This window comes from Gracilinanus agilis, chromosome 4 (genome assembly GCF_016433145.1).
Source record: "Gracilinanus agilis isolate LMUSP501 chromosome 4, AgileGrace, whole genome shotgun sequence".
Lineage (NCBI taxonomy): Eukaryota > Metazoa > Chordata > Mammalia > Didelphimorphia > Didelphidae > Gracilinanus > Gracilinanus agilis.
This window is the reverse complement of record NC_058133.1, coordinates 438,317,932-438,336,086: the sequence shown is the minus strand read 5'-3', so window position 1 is coordinate 438,336,086 and position 18,155 is coordinate 438,317,932. Positions and strand designations below refer to the sequence as shown.

The following is an 18,155-nucleotide window of genomic DNA, read 5'->3' as shown; positions in this document are numbered from 1 at the left end:
GAGCGGGGGCGGGGGGGGGGGTGGCAGCATCCTCCAGTGGCGGGAGACGGACGGGGGCCCGGAGGGGTCTGTGAGGGGAAGAGGAACGCGCGTTGGGGAAAGCGGCCCTGAACTTGGGGGGAGCGGAGGGAAGCTTGAGGTCTTCCCCGGGCCGCCGCCGAGCGTTGGGTCCGCCCCCTCCAGGTGAGCTGCCACGCACTACCGGATGCTGGGGTGCTTGCGACCCACCCCCACCTCGCACCCCTTTTCCGAGAGATTCTTGAACCTCCGTGTGGGTCGCGGTGGGGGTCGACCTCACTGCTCCAACTTGTCCGGCCTCCGGTGCTGCCGGTTCACTCTCTGGCTCCCTGGTGGTACCTGCCAAGCTGGGGAGGGGCGGGGGAGGGAGCGGAGGAGGGGAAGCTAATGGTGCTCGACTCCTTTGGGCCCCAGACTCCCAACCCCCCCCCCAAGCCTCTGACTTTGCCATGTCCTCAACCCCCTCATTCCAGCTGGGTACTTTCGCTAAGGGCACAAGTTCATCACTTGGCCACGCCAAGTCCTCGGTCCCCAAACTGGTCTGTCCTGTTGGGCTGGGGGAGGGGAAGTATTTGGGATCCCTTTTCTGGGCCCTAACTTAAGGGCCCCGATTGGCCTCTAGGGGGAGGACATCCACCCCCACTGGTATTCCCTGGAGAGGCATCCCGGATCTTTCTCTTGTCCCTTCTCCCAGACCAGGATCTACCTTTCACTGCATTTACCTCCTGGAAATTAGGCTTTTCCTAATACAGGAACTGGCATCCAGACCAGTTATCTTTTTCCCTTGACTGGGAATCATATTTCTGTAATCCTAAAAGAAGCTGTGCTTTTTCTTTCCCCAAGCTGAATCCCGTTCTCCCTTGGGATCTTAGTGTTAATAATAGTTCACATCTATTATATAGTGCTTTCAGGTTTCTGCACAACAACCCTGTGAAATAGGTAGAGCCAGTATTATTACTCCCATATTCTAACTTAGGAAACTGAAGTTTTAAGTAAAGTAATTTTCTTAAGGTCAAACAGCTAGTAAGCATCTGAACCTGGATTTGAAGTCAGGTCTGACCCCAAGTCCAGTGTTCCTCCCAGGACATCAAACTGTCTCTCTACAGATGGAGAGAACTTTCCTTTCTCCTCTTTCCAACATTCCCAACTTTAGATGATGCCTCACAGACCTACCCCTCCAGAGCCCCCTGGACCCCCTACATCCCTTCAAGCAACAGCCTGAGTCCAGGTGAGTCCCTTCCTCTCCATCAAAATGTCAGGGGTTCTTCCTATGTAAGCTGTCTGGAATTGACTCTTACATACTCATTAGGGATGGCACAGGGAGAATTCTTAGAGGTAAGGCTTGGGGCTAGAAAATTTTGGCAGGGGGTATGGTGGGAAAGTTCAGCTTGGACAAGAAATAATAGGCATTTGTGGAGCTGTTGGAGGTCCAGTTCTATTTTCACTTCAGTTTTCTCTATTCACCCTAGCTCCCATTCCTGTTATTCTGACTACTTCTGTTCACCCAATGTGGCCTCTTACTTTCTGCCCCCTTGACTGTCTTGGAATTACTTCCTTGTTTCTCAGACATGACTATCTCTGTTACTTTCACCTTGCCCCATCTGGTTTCCCATAGCTTCCCCTGCCTTTCCCCTCTTTGCCTCCTCTTAGTCTCCATCTCTTTCTGCCCATTTCTAGTCACACTCCAGGATGTTTCGTCGGATTCTAGATCGGCCTTGCACACTGGCCTTGCTTGTGGGCTCCCAGCTGGCTGTCATGATGTACCTGTCCCTTGGTGGTTTTCGTAGCCTTGGTGCCCTGTTTGGTCGAGACCCAGGCCCCACCTTTGATTATTCACGACCCCATGATGTCTATACCAACCTCAGCAGACTGCCTGGGGCCCCTGCTGCCCCAGGGGCTCCTGTGGCTCCAGAGGCCTTGCCCTACTGCCCTGAGCGCTCTCCCCTCCTAGGTGAGCTGAGAGGGGGAAAAGGAACAGAATAAGGGAAAGGGCCATTGGGGGGTGGGGAGGAAGTATGTTTGAGTAACATGGAGAAAGATGGTATGCCTTGAAAAGATGAGGTCTAGTATGAGGTCTGAGGGTGGCATGGGAAGAATGGGAAACTGAATTTACTCTAGTTGAAATCATTGAGTTTCATTTCCTGCTTAGAACACCTCTTGGGTTTACCATGTCCCCATCCCTAGGAAGTTCTCCTTTCACAAGTCATCCAGAGTCTGTAGGTCTCAGGATTTGTCCAATAATCTACCTTCCCTTTAGACTTACTCTCACAATCAGCTGTACCTTTTGTATAGAAGAGAATACTGTAAGTGAGGAAATCAGAAGTTCAAAGAAACTTCTAATTTCAATACCCAGACTCTCAGCTTGATGAATGTTTCCTGTTTTTAAGATTCTCCAGGTGCTAGAATCCAGAACCTTTTTGGAATTTTAGACCCAAAACAAGATGAGGTCTAAGCTTCCCTGACCTTACTATTTCCCTCATAACAGTGGGTCCTGTGTCAGTGTCCTTTAGCCCAGTGCCATCAATGGCACAGATTTTGGAGAGGAACCCTCGAGTAGAGGTTGGGGGCCGCTACCATCCAGGGGATTGTGAGCCTCGATCTCGAACCGCCATCATTGTGCCCCATCGGGCTCGGGAACCCCATCTTCGGCTGCTACTCTATCACCTACATCCTTTTCTACAGCGTCAGCAGCTCGCCTATGGCATCTATGTTATTCACCAGGTACCCTCCCAGATGCGCTGTCATACTTAATAGAAGCAGTATTTCCTAGGGTATCACCCTTTTTTTCTTGTTTTGCATTTATTTTTTTATTTTTTTTTTTTTTTAATTTTAAACCCTTAACTTCTGTGTATTGACTTATAGGTGGAAGAGTGGTAAGGGTAGGCAATGGGGGTCAAGTGACTTGCCCAGAGTCACACAGCTGGGAAGTGTCTGAGGCCAGATTTGAACCTAGGACCTCCCGTCTCTAGGTCTAGCTCTCAATCCACTGAGCTACCCAGCTGCCCCCTGCATTTATTTTTAATTGAGAGGTAGTGACATGTTTTGGGTACAGAATATACCTTGAATTGTATTTCTGATACATTCTGATCATTGCCTAGGTGACCCTACAAACATCCCCTAACCTCCCAGGACCCCCCCAAGAAACTTTCTGAAACTAAGCTGACAAAGTTATTCCTCTACAGTGTGTACAGTCCCTGTACCAATGAAATCACTGTCAGATAGTATTGAGCTAGGTGGTGTAGTAGATAGCTGGGCCTGGAGTCAGGAAGACATGTCTCCCAGAATGCAAATCTGGCCGCAAACAATTATTAACTATATGCCCCTTGTCGAGTCACGTAACCCTGTTTGCCTCAGTTTCCCCATCTGTAATCAATGAGCTGGAGAAAGAAATGGCAAACCACTTTATCTTTATCAAGATCTTTGTCAAGAGCACTTCCCAAATGGGTTCATGAAGAGTTGGATATGACTGAACAACAACTAACAATATGATGGGATATGGCAGTACTTTTCTTTTACCAAATTTTAGACAGTGTGCATATAATACTCCTATTTCTGCTTTATATTTCATATTAGAGTAGCGAAATTTAATCAGAAGAAATAGGAGCACCAAATAATATTGTTTCTCAGTGCCCACTACTGGCCCATTTCACTTATCACCATTCTCAGTGTAATTATATCCTTTTATTGGCCCTCTTTTTTTCTATTTTCACTCCCTCTTCAACCATTCCAAATGATGCCCTTCCATTGTTTCTCAGGCTGGAAATGGAACATTTAATCGGGCAAAGTTGCTCAATGTAGGGGTACGGGAAGCCCTTCGTGATGAAGAGTGGGACTGCCTATTTCTGCATGATGTGGATTTGCTGCCTGAAAATGATCACAATCTTTATGTATGTGACCCTGGGGGGCCCAGGCATGTTGCTGTTGCCATGAACAAGTTTGGATATAGGTATGTGTGTTTAATGATCAATGAAGATTTGGAGGGAGGGAATCTAGAAATAGTAGGTACCTATGCCACAGTTTAGGGTAGGGACTCGGTGAAGCACACAGATAGATCTGTTTGGGCAAGGAATGTTTTCCCCTAGTACTTTATGAGTATCTCTGTTTTCTTCTAGCCTCCCATACCCCCAGTACTTTGGGGGCGTCTCGGCTCTTACTCCGGATCAGTACCTGAAGATGAATGGCTTCCCTAATGAATATTGGGGTTGGGGTGGAGAAGATGATGATATTGCCACCAGGTCAGATTGGCTATGACCCCTGGCCATCCCATATCCAATACTCCTGAGTCCTTTTCCTCTTAAGATCATTCCTCTTCTTCTTTCTCCTCCCCCTTTCCCACTTGCTCCTAGTCCATCTACTCTTTCTGTCATCTTTCTTCCTACTTTCCCTTCCCCAGTTTGTACGCTATGACTTCGTCTGGGTCTGGCTTCCCACTGTGTCCTTTCATTTTCTTTTTCTGCATCTCTGCAAGAACTACATCCCTCTAAACTAGTGATGACAAACCTTTTAGAGACTCTGTGCTGGACCCCACTCCCCAGACTGCCTGTTGTGCTGGCCTCCCCATCTTACCCCTAACTCTAGACAGGGAAGGGAGAAAGGGAGGGACTAAGTGCTTCCATTAGGCTGTTGGGCAGAGGGGTGGGTGAGGTGCCATGGAGAGGGGGAAGGAGCAGCTCCACCCAAGTCCCCTCTGCCTTTCTAGTAACAACTCTGGTGGCAACAGCACATGTGCCCACAGAGAGGTTGCTAGGGACCATCTTTGGCACATGTGCTATAGGTTCACCATCATGTCTGTAGACTTAAGATCATACCTGAAAACCCTTTTGTGGTGGACTGGGCAGGATCAAGTCTGTCCTGTCATGAAAATGCCAAAGATAGACATTCTAAAGGGGTTTTATTTTTTAAATTTCCCATATCTTAAAAAATACTTACAAAGAGACCATATTGCCTATTTTAAAAATCACATTACTGTACTGACCCTTGGCCTTTGCAGTTATCTCTTCCCTTCTGACAAACAGAATGAGACAAAATTCTGTTGCTATTTTATTAGCTAGTTGCTACTCCTGCACCCTTGAATTGCCAAGTTCCCTTACCTGAGGCACCAGTCAGGATATGCTTCTGGTGCATTGCTTTAAGCAGGGTGTCAAAATTTAGACCTTGTGATTGGTTTTTAATTCCTGGGCTTTTGCCTTTCTTTTCCCAACACAGGGTTTCTAGCTTCCCTTTTTCAGGCTTCAAGAGCAACTCTTAATTTCTGGGAGCTTTTTAGAAATGAGGGCAAGGTTGAGCACTAATACCTCCTGGTCCCATGGGGTGCGTTAGTGTCCCAGTATGGAGCTTTTTCTTCCCTCTTATTCATTCAGAACACAGGCTCCTTTTTCTACTTTTCTAATTTATCTTTTTTATAAGGATAAATAAAATTCCTTTAAATACTTAATAATTTCATAGATGGCTGTTGTCAGTATTCTTTCTCCTTGGCCTGCTCTCCCATTCCCATAGTTCTCCTTTTCCCTTATTCTCACACCTATATGAGCTGGCAGGATAGGTTATCTTTGCCAAGAAAACTCCAAATGGGTTCCTGAAGAGTTGGACACAACTGAGAAATGACTTAATAGATGATATAGGCTGGCTCTATACTCTCCTAATAACAGCATTCTTCATTAGGGTTCGTCTAGCTGGTATGAAGATCTCTCGACCGCCCATCTCTGTGGGACACTACAAGATGGTGAAACACCGAGTAGACAAGGGAAATGAAGAAAACCCTCACAGGTAGGGAATGAAGATTAGAGAGGTTCAGAGAAATTCCAGTTTCCTAGTTTTCTTTCCTGCCATCCTTCAGGCATTTTAGCTTTCTACTCTGATCCCCAGGTTTGACCTCTTGATCCGGACACAACGTTCATGGACACAGGATGGGATGAACTCACTGACATACCGATTGCTGGCTCGAGAACTGGGCCCACTTTATACCAATATTACAGCAGACATTGGGGTTGATCCCCGTGGCCCTCGGCCTCCCTCAAGTCCCAAATTCCCACCTGGTTCCTCTCAGGCTTTTCGGCACGAAATGCTACATCGCCGGCCTCCAGTACGGCCTGGTCCTCTGCCTCCTGCCAACTACACTGGTTCCCACTGACAACCCCTCATCTCATTTGAGATTAGAGGGAATATGTCCTCTCCTGGTCCCCTTTCACTGCTGCCTAAGGGGTTACCTCTGCTGGGCCAGAGCTGGGCTCCTGTGGCCTTGGAGGGCCCTACTTCTGGGTCCCCGAGATAGGGCATATGACTGTGATTCACAGATGTGTTATACGTAATGCTGACTCTCCACTTCTGTGGGAGTACCCTGCCACTAGGGTGGGAGTAGGTTTGGGACCTAGGGTTCACCTACTTCCCCCTCTTCACCCCATCCCCAAAAGAGGGCTCAGGTATGACCCTCCTCCCTGGGCCCCTGTGAATATTTATTTTATTTATGGCCCCTGGGGGAATGTGTCAGTTGGGAAGGGCATAGCCCTCCCCTATGGGATTCTCTTCTGGGGTGTCTCTTCACCAGGTCTGTCTAGAAACCCTGGGATTTTTATATATTTTCTAATAAAGGACTCTGTGGTGTCTCTCCTTTGCTCCTATCTTCTCAAACTCATTTTCCTAAGTTTTGGCCCTGTCTTTTGCCATGGTTTTTTCTCTTTGGCAGGGACAGGATGGCTATCACAGGAAAAACAGATAGCTACTGTCCAACTGGAGCAATTTTATTAGTCTTGACTGGAGCCCCCTGGCCTGCAGGGATAAGAGAAAAGGCTCAAAGGTCAAAATTCCTTCAAGACATGAGCCGAAGCCCGGCGGCCACTCTCAATACAGTCATTGACTGAAACACCTTCATAAGATGCTCCTGCTAGAGTCAGGGGCAGTTGATGATTAGCCAGAAACTGAGCAGCTGCCTCTGGAAAGGAAGATATAAGCAAAATCAGTTGAATTTTTACCTACCTTTTATCAGTGTCTCCCCTTGCCCCTACAGCTTACCTAGTCTCTGCCAGTGGCCCAAAGTATATTGAGGGATACAGCTCTGAAGAGAGAAGATCCAAGAGATTAGGAGTAACTTCCTAGCCATTTCCCATTACCCCTCTTCAGCCTTAACTCACCTTGTGTAGGCTAACCAGGCTTTGACTCGGTGACTTTTTTAGGCCCAATTGTGTGGCAACTGCTTCCTGGGCTTGTTGTTGGAATAACTCCTGAGGTAATGTTTGCCCTCCATCCTCCAGTGCTTGCAGCCAAGAGCCCCCCAGCATCACCTGGGCATCAGAAAGAACACTGTAGCTGCCCTTCTCTGCCATGTTCCGACATAAGATTTCTCAAATCACAGAAGGGCTGATACCAGGTCATCAGGTCTAGGCTCATGTGTTCAACTAAGTTTTGTGTTTGTTCTTAAAATATTCCCTAGGGGACAGCTGAGTGGCTCAGTGGATTGAGAGACAGGAGGTCCTAGGTTCAAATTTGACCTCAAACACTTCCTAGCTTTGTGATCCTGGGCAATTCACAACACACACCCACTTCCTAGCCCTTACCACTCTTCTTTCTGCCTTAGAACCAATGCACAGTATTGATTCTGAGGTGGAAGGTAAAGGTGGTTTTTTGTTTTTTTTTAAATCTAGTTCTAAATGTAAGGCCCAGTCTGAACTGAATTGTCCATAACAAGTAAATGGCAGAGGTGGGGACTAGGTCTTCATCATCTCAGGTGTCTCAACCTCCCTTTGCTGTCTGATAGTACCCCATAAAGACACTTTCTCACTGTCACTCTAAGGCTGGAAGGGGTCCCATCTTGTTCAGGGAAGGCAACAGAGTCATATACAATTCCCAGGACACCAGGGTCTTCAGAAGATGGTACCAGGTGTCCAAAACCCTGGGGAAAAGACAAGTATGTCAATGAGGTGGGGTCTTGACCATGCCCATGTTTTCTTATTCCAAAGTTCCTCCCCACTCCCTTTCACCTGGACAGGCAGGTGAGCCCCCAGATACTGCAAATTCACCACAGCCACAGATACTGCTCGAATTGGGGCCAGGGCCTGGGCCAGAGGTGCTGCCTCAGAGGGAAGCAGCTTGCTTAGCACTGGAAAGAGAAAGACACGTGGTCATTTGGCACCTTCCTCTGGGGAGGGGCTCCTGGTGCCAACTCCCTACTGGGAGAGATCAAAGAAGAGATAAAAGGCTTACTTCTGAATCCCACCCCCAGACAGAGTGTGGAGAGTACCCCAATGCCACCCTGAGGGAGCACCCTCTCACCCCACTACCTGTAGCAGGGATAGCACTAATGACGTGATCGGCCTCCAGGCTGCTATCTCCCAGAGACACCTGAAAGAGGCAGACAGAGAAATGGGTGGAAATGGTTCAGAGCTCTAACTCAAATTGAGGGAATGGGATTGGGGAGGCGGGGTTAGAAAAAAGCCTGTACTCAAGGACATTGCCCTCCCTATGTATTCATCTTCCCTCACAAATGTTAACCATTGCAAAGAGGATGGATTCCCCTTAATGAAAACTCCTGGCAGAAATGGGAGCTTCCTTCCCCAGTCCTTTGTTCCCAAGAGCACCCGGGCAGCTGGGCTACCAGACACTCACTGTCTAAGGATGGAGTTAGAACCAATCTTTGTCTCATTACTTAGTCCACCAAGCAAGAGGCAATGAGAGTAATGAGATGGCCAGACAGACCCAAGGGGCAAGTTATCTCTAGAACCATTTTTACCTGCCATTTACCCAAATGGAAGTTGAGCCCACAGACCGGCTGACCCTTCAGAATGGTAACTCCTTGACTTATCAGGTGGGCGCCCAAAGCCTGGGGCAGTGTCTCCAGCCCTCCCCGAAGTGACCACTGGCTCCAGCGCTCAGCTCTGGCCTGACTAATCAGAGGTGAATCTAGGAGGAGGCTCTGCCCTGGAGGAGTTAGGGAGAAGAAGTCAGGTTTTCCTAGCCTCAATTTTTAGTTTCCACCTCTACTAGCTATTGTCTTAAGGCTACACCTCCTCACCTGACCCCAGCAACAACCCAAGCAGCATGGACCGATGAGTCTGCTCAGCCTTAAAGAGACTGGGGAAGCAGGAGCGGACACTGAGAACTCGACTATCACCTGCAAATACTCCTCGGCAAAGACTGTCCATAGCGATAGAGGCCACCTTCAGAAAAAGAATGTCCAGGAATGGAAAAGTGTTAGGCTTTTGGTTCTCCAGGGCTTGGCATCCTAGCCTTCCCTCAATAACAGCTTTTCTCCCCAAACAGAAGGGCTGGAGAAGAACTTCAGTTCTCTAGTTGTAGGCCTTGGGGGATGTGGGAAAGGTAAGCAGAGGGGGAAATGTTCCCAAGGACTGTAGACAGTGAGACAGTGTCCTTGGATCATGTCAGAAAAGAGTTTGGGGGAGCTCTGTTGGGCAGTCACCTCAGATCCCAGGCGCCTCTCTGCAAAGCTGTGCACAGTCTCATCAGGTTCCAGGCCCCGAGGAGTAATCAGCTCCCGAAGCCCAGCCCAGAATAGGGGCTTGGAAAAAGGAGGGGCTGGAAAGAACAAGCCCCTGTTTCCAAGGGGGAAAAGAGGACCAATGAGGAAAGATCATCTGGAAAGTCCCCAGGATATTATTTCTACATGGGGATGTGGGGCTGGGGGAGGGATGCACAGGTTGCTATGCCAGGATAACAGGATAAAGGAGAAATTAAGGAATGTGAGACCAAAGAAGCATCCTGGAGGCAGGAGATTGGGGGGGGGGGCGCGGGAAGAGGGCCTGCAGGACAGGAGGTAGACAGGGTAAAAAGCTGTTTCTCAACACAGGGGCCAGGATTAAGATATTTAAGGTAAGGAAAAACCAACCTAAGGCCAGTAGGCAGAGGGTGCAGGGCTCCCCCCACATACAGGAAGCGGTTTTGAGCAGCAGGATGGTTCCCAGGAACAGGCAAAATTGCAGAGTCCAAGCCAAGCTCTGAGACCTGCCCTCAACAACCCCCCCCCATCCCCCACCCACCCAGGAATAAGAAAAATTAAAGGGAGACTGACCTGGGAGAACTGTTGGGGTGGGGGTCATCTTAGAGGGGAATCTTCCCTTCACCAGATTGGAACCCTCCTCCCCCTCCCAGGGCTCTGGGCGGACTCTGATTGACTGCCTCCTCACCATGAGCAAGGTCCTGGCTCCTAATTCTCCCGCAGGACGAATTCCTCGGGGTCCAAGTTCAAAGACAGCTCCATCCTCCCGTCGGACTGAACGAATCCAGCCCCCAAGACGTTGACTAGCTTCGATCAGGACCACCTAGAGGAGAGGGACAGGAGTGACCCACGGTCAGGAGACCCAACCTCCCCACACACACACACATACACACTCAGGGGCAGCCAGCTCCGCTTCAGGGTTCTGAGGCCCACTCAGTTGGGGTCAAAGTTAGGGCTCGGTGGGGACAGTCGCTTTTCGAAATAGTGGAGGGCGCGCCAGGACAAGGAACTCACCTTGGGAGACCGAGGGGCCCGGCTCAGGTGGTAACAGGCGGCCAAGCCGCTAATGCCGCCGCCCAGCACCACCACGGTCCGGGACATCGGGGAGCCTGCGGGAGGGCGGGGAGAGACTGCCTTGCAGAGGGGGCTCAGCTGCTCTCCGACCCGAGGCCAGGGGCACGTAGCTGGCAGCACGTGGGGCCTTCTGGCCGCAGCGTGCGCCGGTCCTACACCAGTCGGCCCCCTCCTCCCCGCTGAGGGGGAAATTGAGGCAGCCGGCAGCGTGTGCCAGCCCCTTCGCCACCGGACGCCTCCTAGCCAGAGGATGTGTGGGAGGAGGAGAAACTGAGGCAGAGCCTATGCCGCCTCTGGGAGCCCGCAGCCCTAGACTCACCGAGGGAGGCCGGAGACTGAATGAGGGAAGTCTGGGGGAGGAGAGGCTCGGGGGCTCTCAGGGTTCCGGAAGCCCCACCCCCACGCTGCAGTCGGGGGAGAACAGATAGGGGCCACGCCCAGCGCTATCTGACCGTGCACGGTCCCGGGAGGCCTGATAGGCGACTCAGGCCCCAGCAGCGTAAGTCCTGACTCCCATGACCAAGAGGCCTCAGGCTCTGGTCAGGCCTCCTTTTCTCCCAGGGCCTCAGGGTTTTATCCGCTCTCCCCGCGCTTCCCAGGCTTTTCGTCCCTTCTGGCTCGCAGTTCCCTTGCTCGCCGGGGGCTCGCTCCGGGACGTGGCCCTTTCATAAATTCGGATTGGTGGGTCCGGAACCCGTAAGCTGTACCAATAAAAACGCCTAATCAACCGAGCTTCTTCCACAGGGGGCGGAGCCAATTACTGGCGATTTTTTTTTAACCCATCCATGCCCAGCAGATCCGGCCGCCTAGGAGAGCTTGGGGCCTCTAGATCGGACGGGAAAGTTGGGCCAGGCACTGACCCCAGGGACAGGGCGCGTGGTTAAGGAGCTGTGGCCACCGGAGGCCAAGACCGTGGGGAGAGGGCTCCATAAACAGCAGGCAGATGTTAGCAACAGGACGGGCCTGCGGGAGCCAAGGGCGCCCAGCAACGCAGTGGCTGTTTGTCAACAGGGGATGGGGCAGACCTGGCCACCAGGCGTGGTGAGGATTCGTGGGTTGGCAAAGGGTCTGGGACTCGGCCTCTGAGAACCCTCCCCTTTACGGTTCCGCTGGCCTCCAGGGGATACAGGAGTTTATGGGCTCCAGTCAGGGCTTCATGGAGTCCAGGAGAGGGCCCAGTTCTGCAGGGCTTAACCATAGACTGACACGTTTGCTTTTTTCCTATTAAATTTATTCACAAAAAGTGAGCCTGCAGCGGGAATGGGGGCTGTACATGGGCAAGAGGCTGGGCAGCTCTGTACATGGGTCTGGGAGGCAAGGGGAAGCCTCCAGGGGTTATGGGGTTGTTTTTAATAAAAAAAATACAGGGGAGACAGCCCCTCCCAGATTAAAAAGACACAAAAATAGACGTCTCTGAGGTAAATGGGAGGCCTGGGATTTATGGGCATCAAGAGGGCTTCACAGGTCCTGGGACTTGGAGGGAATATCACAGGCATCGAGCTGGCTCCTGCATCAACTGGTAAAACAGCACGTAGCCCTCACTGGAGGCCACCTGGTTTTCACTGACAGGGGAGACACTGGAGAATGGGGGCACAGGGATAAGGGAGAAAGGAAGGGTGATTGGTGATTATAGTGGCCTCCAAGTGTCCAATTCTCCAGGGCCCCAGGGAGAGCTAAAGAATCCCAGCCACCTAAAACCCATACTTGGCTCCCTTTCCCCTCCCTTCCTTCCCCAGCAGGTTCCTGCTAAGGAGTTGAGGATCATAGATGAATGGTGGGGAAATTCTGGTTTTGGTGAAGGGAGCTCTCCTCACCGAGAGTCATTGTAGACATGCCAACCAGTCTGGCCCCGACACAGGGCTGTGTAGTGACCATAGTGGACGCTGCCCGAATGGTTGCAAAGGGCATATAGCTGGTACACTGGACTCCCTGTGAAGTTAAAAGTATTTATGGTCCTTTGGGCACAAAAGTCCCTGATCTTCTTCCTTCCCTCTCCTCCTAGGGAGTCACCCAACCAGACTTACCAGCTTTATCACTGGCAAAGTCCCCTAGGCTCAGTCGCTGCAGGGGGAAGTCAACACCAACAGAACTTTTTTTAATGGAGCCTCTGGATGCGGAAAACCGATTCAGGTCTAGGTGCCAGTTAAGGAACATTTGGAGTGATAGGGGAGCAAGGTATGAAGTTTGCAGATGAAGAGCATGGGTGGGATGTCATGCACTGTCTCTACCAGGTGGAACATCAGGCCCTCTTCAAATCTTACCTTCAGCCTCCAAGAGCAAGATGGCAAAGGCCCAAGGAGAGAATATCTACAGGCCCACTAACAGATAAATGAGGGTGAGGGGAGAAGGGGGACAAATGGTTACAAGGACAGGATACGAAGCACAAGGATCCGGGGGAATCTCTGCACAGTTAGTTTTTTGGTGCTCCGAGTTCTCTGCCGACATCTGTCACACACCTACATGGAAAATGAATTAACATGTTCCATATCCTAAACCTGTTAAATTCAACCTCCCTTTATCTTGGAGCTGTCTGCTCCTTCTACTCAATTAGTATCCTGTGATCTCCCTCTTATGCCCACTTGAACGGAGGGGCATTTATGAGAACCCCCTCCAGTGAATATGGGGGCAATTAGACTCTCATAATGAAGCAACTCTTAATTCCCCTTTTGACATGTATGGGAACTCTTTTCTTTTTAAGCCTTCCATCCCGTGGCTCCCTCACTGCTACATACCGGGGCATTCTCTGACTCCAATTCTTCTTCCTTGGTGAAGAGGCTAAAACAATCCCTCAGAGACACCTTTCCCCCAGCAAACCCTTTCTGGAGAAAAAAGGAAACAGCATCTATATAACTGCAATTTAATTACATCCAACCCAGAGCTCATCCATTATGTTACATATCACTTTTAGATCCCCTTCCCCAGGGGGGCAACACTTCCATGCCCAAACCTAGAGAAATAAGTTTAGTCTTTGAATATATAATTACCACAAGTACAAAGAGAGGTTTGTACAAAAAAAAAAAAAAAAACAGTGAAAACCCAAGATGGCAGGCTGGGGATGGGCTCTATTAAGGTCACAGACTGTGTGTACTCATGCTCTAAATCCTCCTAAACCCTCACCTTAGGGATGGGCAGGGACAGATCACAAAAAACCTCAAAGGTTGTAGATCTATACCCACAGGCCTGGCACTTGAGGCAACTTTTCAACTGGCCAACAAACAGGTCTAGAAAACAAAAGGTATCAGGGAAATGAGTTTTGACTGAAACTCCATCCCTCTTGTACAAAAAGGTCCCTATCCCCAAGCACCCCATTTCTACTGCTATTATTCATGCCCAGCTTTTTATACTGCCCATTTTCCTCATCTCTATAGTATATTTCAGTCCCCCAGTCCCACTTCCCCATTTCTCCACCTTGTTCCTATTAAATTCTCCCATTTGCCCTGCCTTCATACCCACGATTTTGCTGTCCTCTCGATCCAAGTAACGTTTCCACATTAGATTGGCTCGATCATCATCACTGTCACAGACCATGGAAAACATCCTGAGGCCCCAGGAAGACAGGGTACCAGCCTCAGGGCTTCCCTCTCTCACTAGAACAGATCCCACCCCTAACTTCCTACATGAGCCTTTGTGCTCTTTTCTCCCCCCCCTGCTTCTTCACTAACCTTGCAGAAGGTAAGGGCATTATGGAAAGCCTCATAGGTCAGGGAAGATGAAACAAAGATAAAAGACAAACACACAAAGAAAGAGAAGGCTTTTCTTCCCATTTCTCATTTCTTCTATCCCACATCTCAGGTATGGGAGTCTTTAGCTCTCTTTTGCCCCTTCTACTAAAAGTTCCCTTTCCCTAAAAGCTTCAGCCAGGGCTACTCCCCATTGTCCTCTTTCTGCTTTCAATTCCTTTCAGTAACACTCACTTTCTCCCCACTTCACTGCATCCCTGCCCCTTTCTTCCCAAATCATTCCTGAATCCCTGCCTCCTCCCCACCCTGAGAAAGAATCACTTCTAATCCTAGATTCCCAAGTCTAATGAGTTTACCTACACAAAATGTGGGCAAACTAATAGATTTTTGAAGAAAAAAAGGGGGACCAGGGTAAGAAAGAAGGTACTTCCCTTACCTCAGCTCAGGCTCTTCAAGCAGGGCCCCCCCTCGTCGGGGTAGAGAGGGGGCTGGAGTATCAGTCAAGATGGGAGGGGCACGGCGGCCCCTCCGGTTGATCTCTAGATGTAGCCGCTCCATGAGGAGCTTCAGGAACTCCTGGGCATCCTGCTGGCTATAGCCAAACAGTGACTGGTGGACACTGACTCTGTCCTCCCCATCCCCCTTTCCCAGACAGCATCCCAAAGTTGCATAGGGATTATCTATGGTTTTAGGAGTGACACCTTAAAAATCCTCCTATCTTACCTCTGCTTAGGGATGGAATGCCCTGCCCTGTCCCACCCCAACCTCCCCATCAACCTGGCCAGAAGGGAGTTCTTCCTTCTAACAAGCCCCCACCTGTATCCGGAGAAGGAAGGGACATATTTCTGGAAGACAGTGCGGAAACGTGTAGGGTTCACAGCTTCACAGGAGTCAGGGTGCCACAGAGCTCCCAGTACATCTGCAAAGGCTATTGTGGGATGATAGACAAAAGTGAACCATTGAAGAGGGAGGTGGAAATGGGCATTGGAGGGGATTGGTTGTTTCTTTGGGGTTAGTGGATATTATGGTGAGGGTAGATGGAGGTGGCAATGAAGTCAAGGGTAGTTTTCAAAGGTTGGAGAATTTGGGGTGGATGGAGCAAAGGGACCACTGGATTAGGAATGGTAAAACCTATATTCTAATGCTGGTTCAGCCACTTACTAGCTGGGTAATCTTGGGAAAGTCATTTAACCTCTTTGAGCCTCAGTTTCCTCATCTGAAAAATGGGGATAATACCTGATCTACCTACCTCACAAGAATATTGTGAGGGTCAAATGAGGTAATAGATATGAAAGCAATGTGAAAAACTATCAATCATTACACAAATACAAAATGCTAATTACATCAATAACATATAACACAATAATCTATAAAGTAAATTACTACATGTTATTAATAGGAACAACGAGATAATAGGGAATGACTCAGGATATGTTTCTTTACCTTCAGTAAGTTCTTGTTGGGCACGGCCCCCACTAGGCACCTCCAGCCGAAAGTCTCTTCGAAGACAAAAGTCCCGAAGCGGCCGTGTACTGCTGAGACACTGTAACACAGCATTCAGGAAGCACTGGAGAACACACCAGGTCCTCCGGTCAGGCCCACCTCCAGAAAGGGTGGGCACACCACCCTGCCTTAAGTTATCAGATTTGTCACCTTTCCCCCCTTTTCCTCTTGCCAGGGATTATGGGGCACTCACCGTATTACCCAGGTTCCGGAGCCCAACATGGCCAGACCCCAAGAGAAGTGTGTGATGAGCCTAAGAAAAGTGCATAAAAAGCTAAGCCGAGGAATCCCAGACATCTGGACAAAAAGCCCAGCCTCCACCTTCCCCTTCCAAGTGAAATGATTCCCTGGGTCTCCTTTCCCCATCTTCTGACTTACACCCAGTCTTTCCACAGGTTCCCTTGCCCCCCTACCTCACTGGCCATGAGCAGTATCCCCAGCACTGCTGTGTGCATCACCGACTCTGCCATTGCTGTCCCACTTCCTAGCCCATTCCGGTTCTGCCCGGCTAGTCGGCGCTGCAGTTCCCGGGGCAGTTCCCCTAGCACTGGCATGACTCCCCAGTTGCCCCCTGCCTCCACCCTCTTGCCCCTGTGACCCCCTCCTGCCCCCGTGGCAGACTCCCTAGCTGGCCCCAACTATGCTTAGTTCAGCTAGCACAGCAATAGCTTACTCAGCTATCCCATGCTCCCTCAAATATTCCTTGCCCCACCTTAGCCCCAGAGATTAATTAGCCACAAGCCAAGAGATGGGGGGGTTGGGGTGGAGGTCATTGGGGAATGAAGGGCAGAGGGACTTAAGAAGAATCCCAAATAGCTAGGCTGAATCCCCAGGGGCTGAGACAGGACCATATGGTCTGAGACTCTGAAGTGCCTCTGGTGTCCCAGAAAAGGGTCTCAAGGGCCTAAGAAGGGGAAGGGAGAGAAGGGGCTATATTAGTTAGCACTGCCTACATAGGACATGAACCATGAAGGAGTAGGGAAGAGGTAAGAGCAGGGAGCCCAATGGAATCTAGAGCCCGGGGGACAGGGAGCCTGGATTTGGAGACTGCCCTATGTAAAAGAGTCCTCACCATTTTGTCATCGGAGTGGACAGACTCCAGGGGCCTGGCAGACGTGAGAAAGGGGCCATGGGTGGGAGGGGGCTCTGACCGAATGGTTATCAGGGTAGGGGGACCAGCGAAGCCACCGAGTCTTCGAAGAGAGGTACTGCGCCTCAGCACTGGGGGCTCTGGCCGGAGAGTTAGGCGGCTCAGCGCAGCCCCAAGCTCCCCGCAGCCTCGATGTCCACCTAAAGCCCCTACTGGCCGCAAGTCCCCACTGCTCACAGACTTGGACCGAGCCAGGTTAGTACGGGAAGGCAGGGGCAGCGCCACAGCGGGAGGTGGTGAGCCAGGCAGAGGCACTCCGTGATCAGCCCGGAGAGGGCCCCTGGGGCGAGGGGCTGAGTTTCTCCCCCGACCCAGCTCCAGTTTCTTGAACCTTTCCTCAGGGGGTCCAGGCCGAGGGGGCAGTGGCCTTAGCATGGGGTTAGGCGCAGGCACTGGGCTTCGGCGCTCCTTGCTCCTGGCCCTGGAGCCGATGGGCAGCTTGGTTCCCACCCGGGGCTGGATACTGATGGGCTGTTCACGGGCCCGGCCCAGTCGGTGCTCTGAGGCCTGGGGCATAGTGGAGACCCGGGACAGGCCCTGGGAGGAGAAGAAAGGATCAGCCCCAGGACCCCAATCGGGGTAGTGCCCTCACACATTTGGGCAGCTAGCCCGACTCAGGCTGGCCCCCACCCCCCACCCCATGCTGGGTGGGTGGCTAGGCACCCTTGTTCCAGCTCCAGTTCCTCACCCCATTAATTGCTTGCACTCTAGAGCTGGCAGACTTCTCAAAGGATCTGCGAACTACCTAGCCACACATCCCAGGTCTTGCCAAAGGCTAGGGTAGTAGCCCTGAACCGGAACGGCCCCCTCTAGGTTTCCTGGCCGGTGCAGGGAGTGGGGGAGGGTGGTGGCGACCCTCCCTTCCCCCCCTCCCCCCCCCCCGAGGGCTCGAGGAGCACACCGCACGCTCAGCCTCGTCTCTCCTACATTTCGCCCCGAAGCTGGGGTCGGCCCGTGTCCCCTCCCCCCAGAAGTGCGCCTCCGACCAGGGCTAGGCAAGGAGTCGCCACTGATTGACTGCGGGTGCGGGAGGCTCCCGGGCCGGGGCCGCCGTGGTCAGGCCGGCGGCCATCCTCCCACTTCAGCGGCGACGTCCCGCCCCCAGCCCAGCCGCTGTGGGAATGGCCCTCCCCCCCGACAACGCCGGCACTACGGCCCGCGCCCCCAGCCCCCGACGGCGCTCCCGCGGAGGGAGGGCAACATCGCCCCCACCCCCATCCCGCAGCGCCCCAGCTGTACCTGTCCCCAGCAAGGCGGCAGGAGGCCAGGCGGGCCCGGGCCCCAG

The 18,155-nt window shown here is 51.4% G+C and overlaps 3 protein-coding genes across 14 annotated transcripts in view; 1 reads left to right on the top strand and 2 right to left on the bottom strand.

Annotated features, from left to right (window-relative positions):
• B4GALT3 (beta-1,4-galactosyltransferase 3) overlaps positions 1-6,628 on the top strand; it is an 11,466-nt gene extending 4,838 nt beyond the window's left edge. For 2 of the 5 annotated variants that reach the window (XM_044671969.1, XM_044671970.1), the window contains exons 2-8: positions 1,172-1,246; positions 1,696-1,969; positions 2,504-2,739; positions 3,774-3,964; positions 4,131-4,253; positions 5,680-5,784; positions 5,884-6,628. In XM_044671969.1, coding sequence (XP_044527904.1) covers positions 1,708-1,969; positions 2,504-2,739; positions 3,774-3,964; positions 4,131-4,253; positions 5,680-5,784; positions 5,884-6,148 — 1,182 coding nt within the window. In that variant the 5' untranslated portion in view covers positions 1,172-1,246; positions 1,696-1,707 and the 3' untranslated portion in view covers positions 6,149-6,628. Of the gene's footprint in view, positions 1-454; positions 1,247-1,695; positions 1,970-2,503; positions 2,740-3,773; positions 3,965-4,130; positions 4,254-5,679; positions 5,785-5,883 lie in introns of those variants that run through there. The other 3 variants (XM_044671968.1, XM_044671967.1, XM_044671971.1) reach the window with 3 other exon arrangements.
• A 106-nt stretch (positions 6,629-6,734) lies between these two features.
• Positions 6,735-11,234, bottom strand: PPOX (protoporphyrinogen oxidase). 3 transcript variants are annotated; one of them, XM_044671963.1, is made up of 12 exons: positions 10,478-11,234; positions 10,152-10,286; positions 9,854-9,969; positions 9,428-9,560; positions 9,023-9,167; positions 8,741-8,928; positions 8,292-8,352; positions 7,992-8,110; positions 7,793-7,903; positions 7,146-7,295; positions 7,027-7,069; positions 6,735-6,946 (listed from the first exon to the last, which is right to left on the bottom strand). In XM_044671963.1, the coding sequence occupies exons 1-12, from the start codon at positions 10,562-10,564 to the stop codon at positions 6,813-6,815; spliced, it is 1,422 nt and encodes a 473-aa protein (XP_044527898.1). In that variant the 5' UTR covers positions 10,565-11,234; the 3' UTR covers positions 6,735-6,812. The 3 variants fall into 3 exon arrangements, with proteins under 3 accessions (XP_044527898.1, XP_044527899.1, XP_044527900.1); XM_044671964.1 differs by lacking the exon at positions 7,793-7,903; XM_044671965.1 differs by lacking the exons at positions 9,428-9,560; positions 9,854-9,969; positions 10,478-11,234 and having other exon boundaries at positions 10,152-10,194.
• Positions 11,235-11,713: 479 nt separating this feature from the next.
• The window catches only part of USP21 (ubiquitin specific peptidase 21), an 11,406-nt gene continuing 4,964 nt past the window's right edge, over positions 11,714-18,155 (bottom strand). The window contains exons 1-14 of one of the 6 annotated variants that reach the window (XM_044675833.1): positions 18,110-18,147; positions 16,793-17,407; positions 15,914-15,973; positions 15,661-15,784; positions 15,034-15,145; positions 14,654-14,809; positions 14,200-14,229; positions 13,987-14,051; positions 13,655-13,758; positions 13,270-13,356; positions 12,915-12,993; positions 12,562-12,669; positions 12,352-12,466; positions 11,714-12,114 (exon numbers count right to left, since the gene is read on the bottom strand). In XM_044675833.1, the coding sequence (XP_044531768.1) occupies positions 12,024-12,114; positions 12,352-12,466; positions 12,562-12,669; positions 12,915-12,993; positions 13,270-13,356; positions 13,655-13,758; positions 13,987-14,051; positions 14,200-14,229; positions 14,654-14,809; positions 15,034-15,145; positions 15,661-15,784; positions 15,914-15,973; positions 16,793-17,386 (1,725 nt within the window). In that variant the 5' untranslated portion in view covers positions 17,387-17,407; positions 18,110-18,147 and the 3' untranslated portion in view covers positions 11,714-12,023. Of the gene's footprint in view, positions 12,115-12,351; positions 12,467-12,561; positions 12,670-12,914; positions 12,994-13,269; positions 13,357-13,654; positions 13,759-13,986; positions 14,076-14,199; positions 14,230-14,653; positions 14,810-15,033; positions 15,146-15,660; positions 15,785-15,913; positions 15,974-16,792; positions 17,408-18,109; positions 18,148-18,155 lie in introns of those variants that run through there. The other 5 variants (XM_044675830.1, XM_044675828.1, XM_044675829.1 and 2 more) reach the window with 5 other exon arrangements.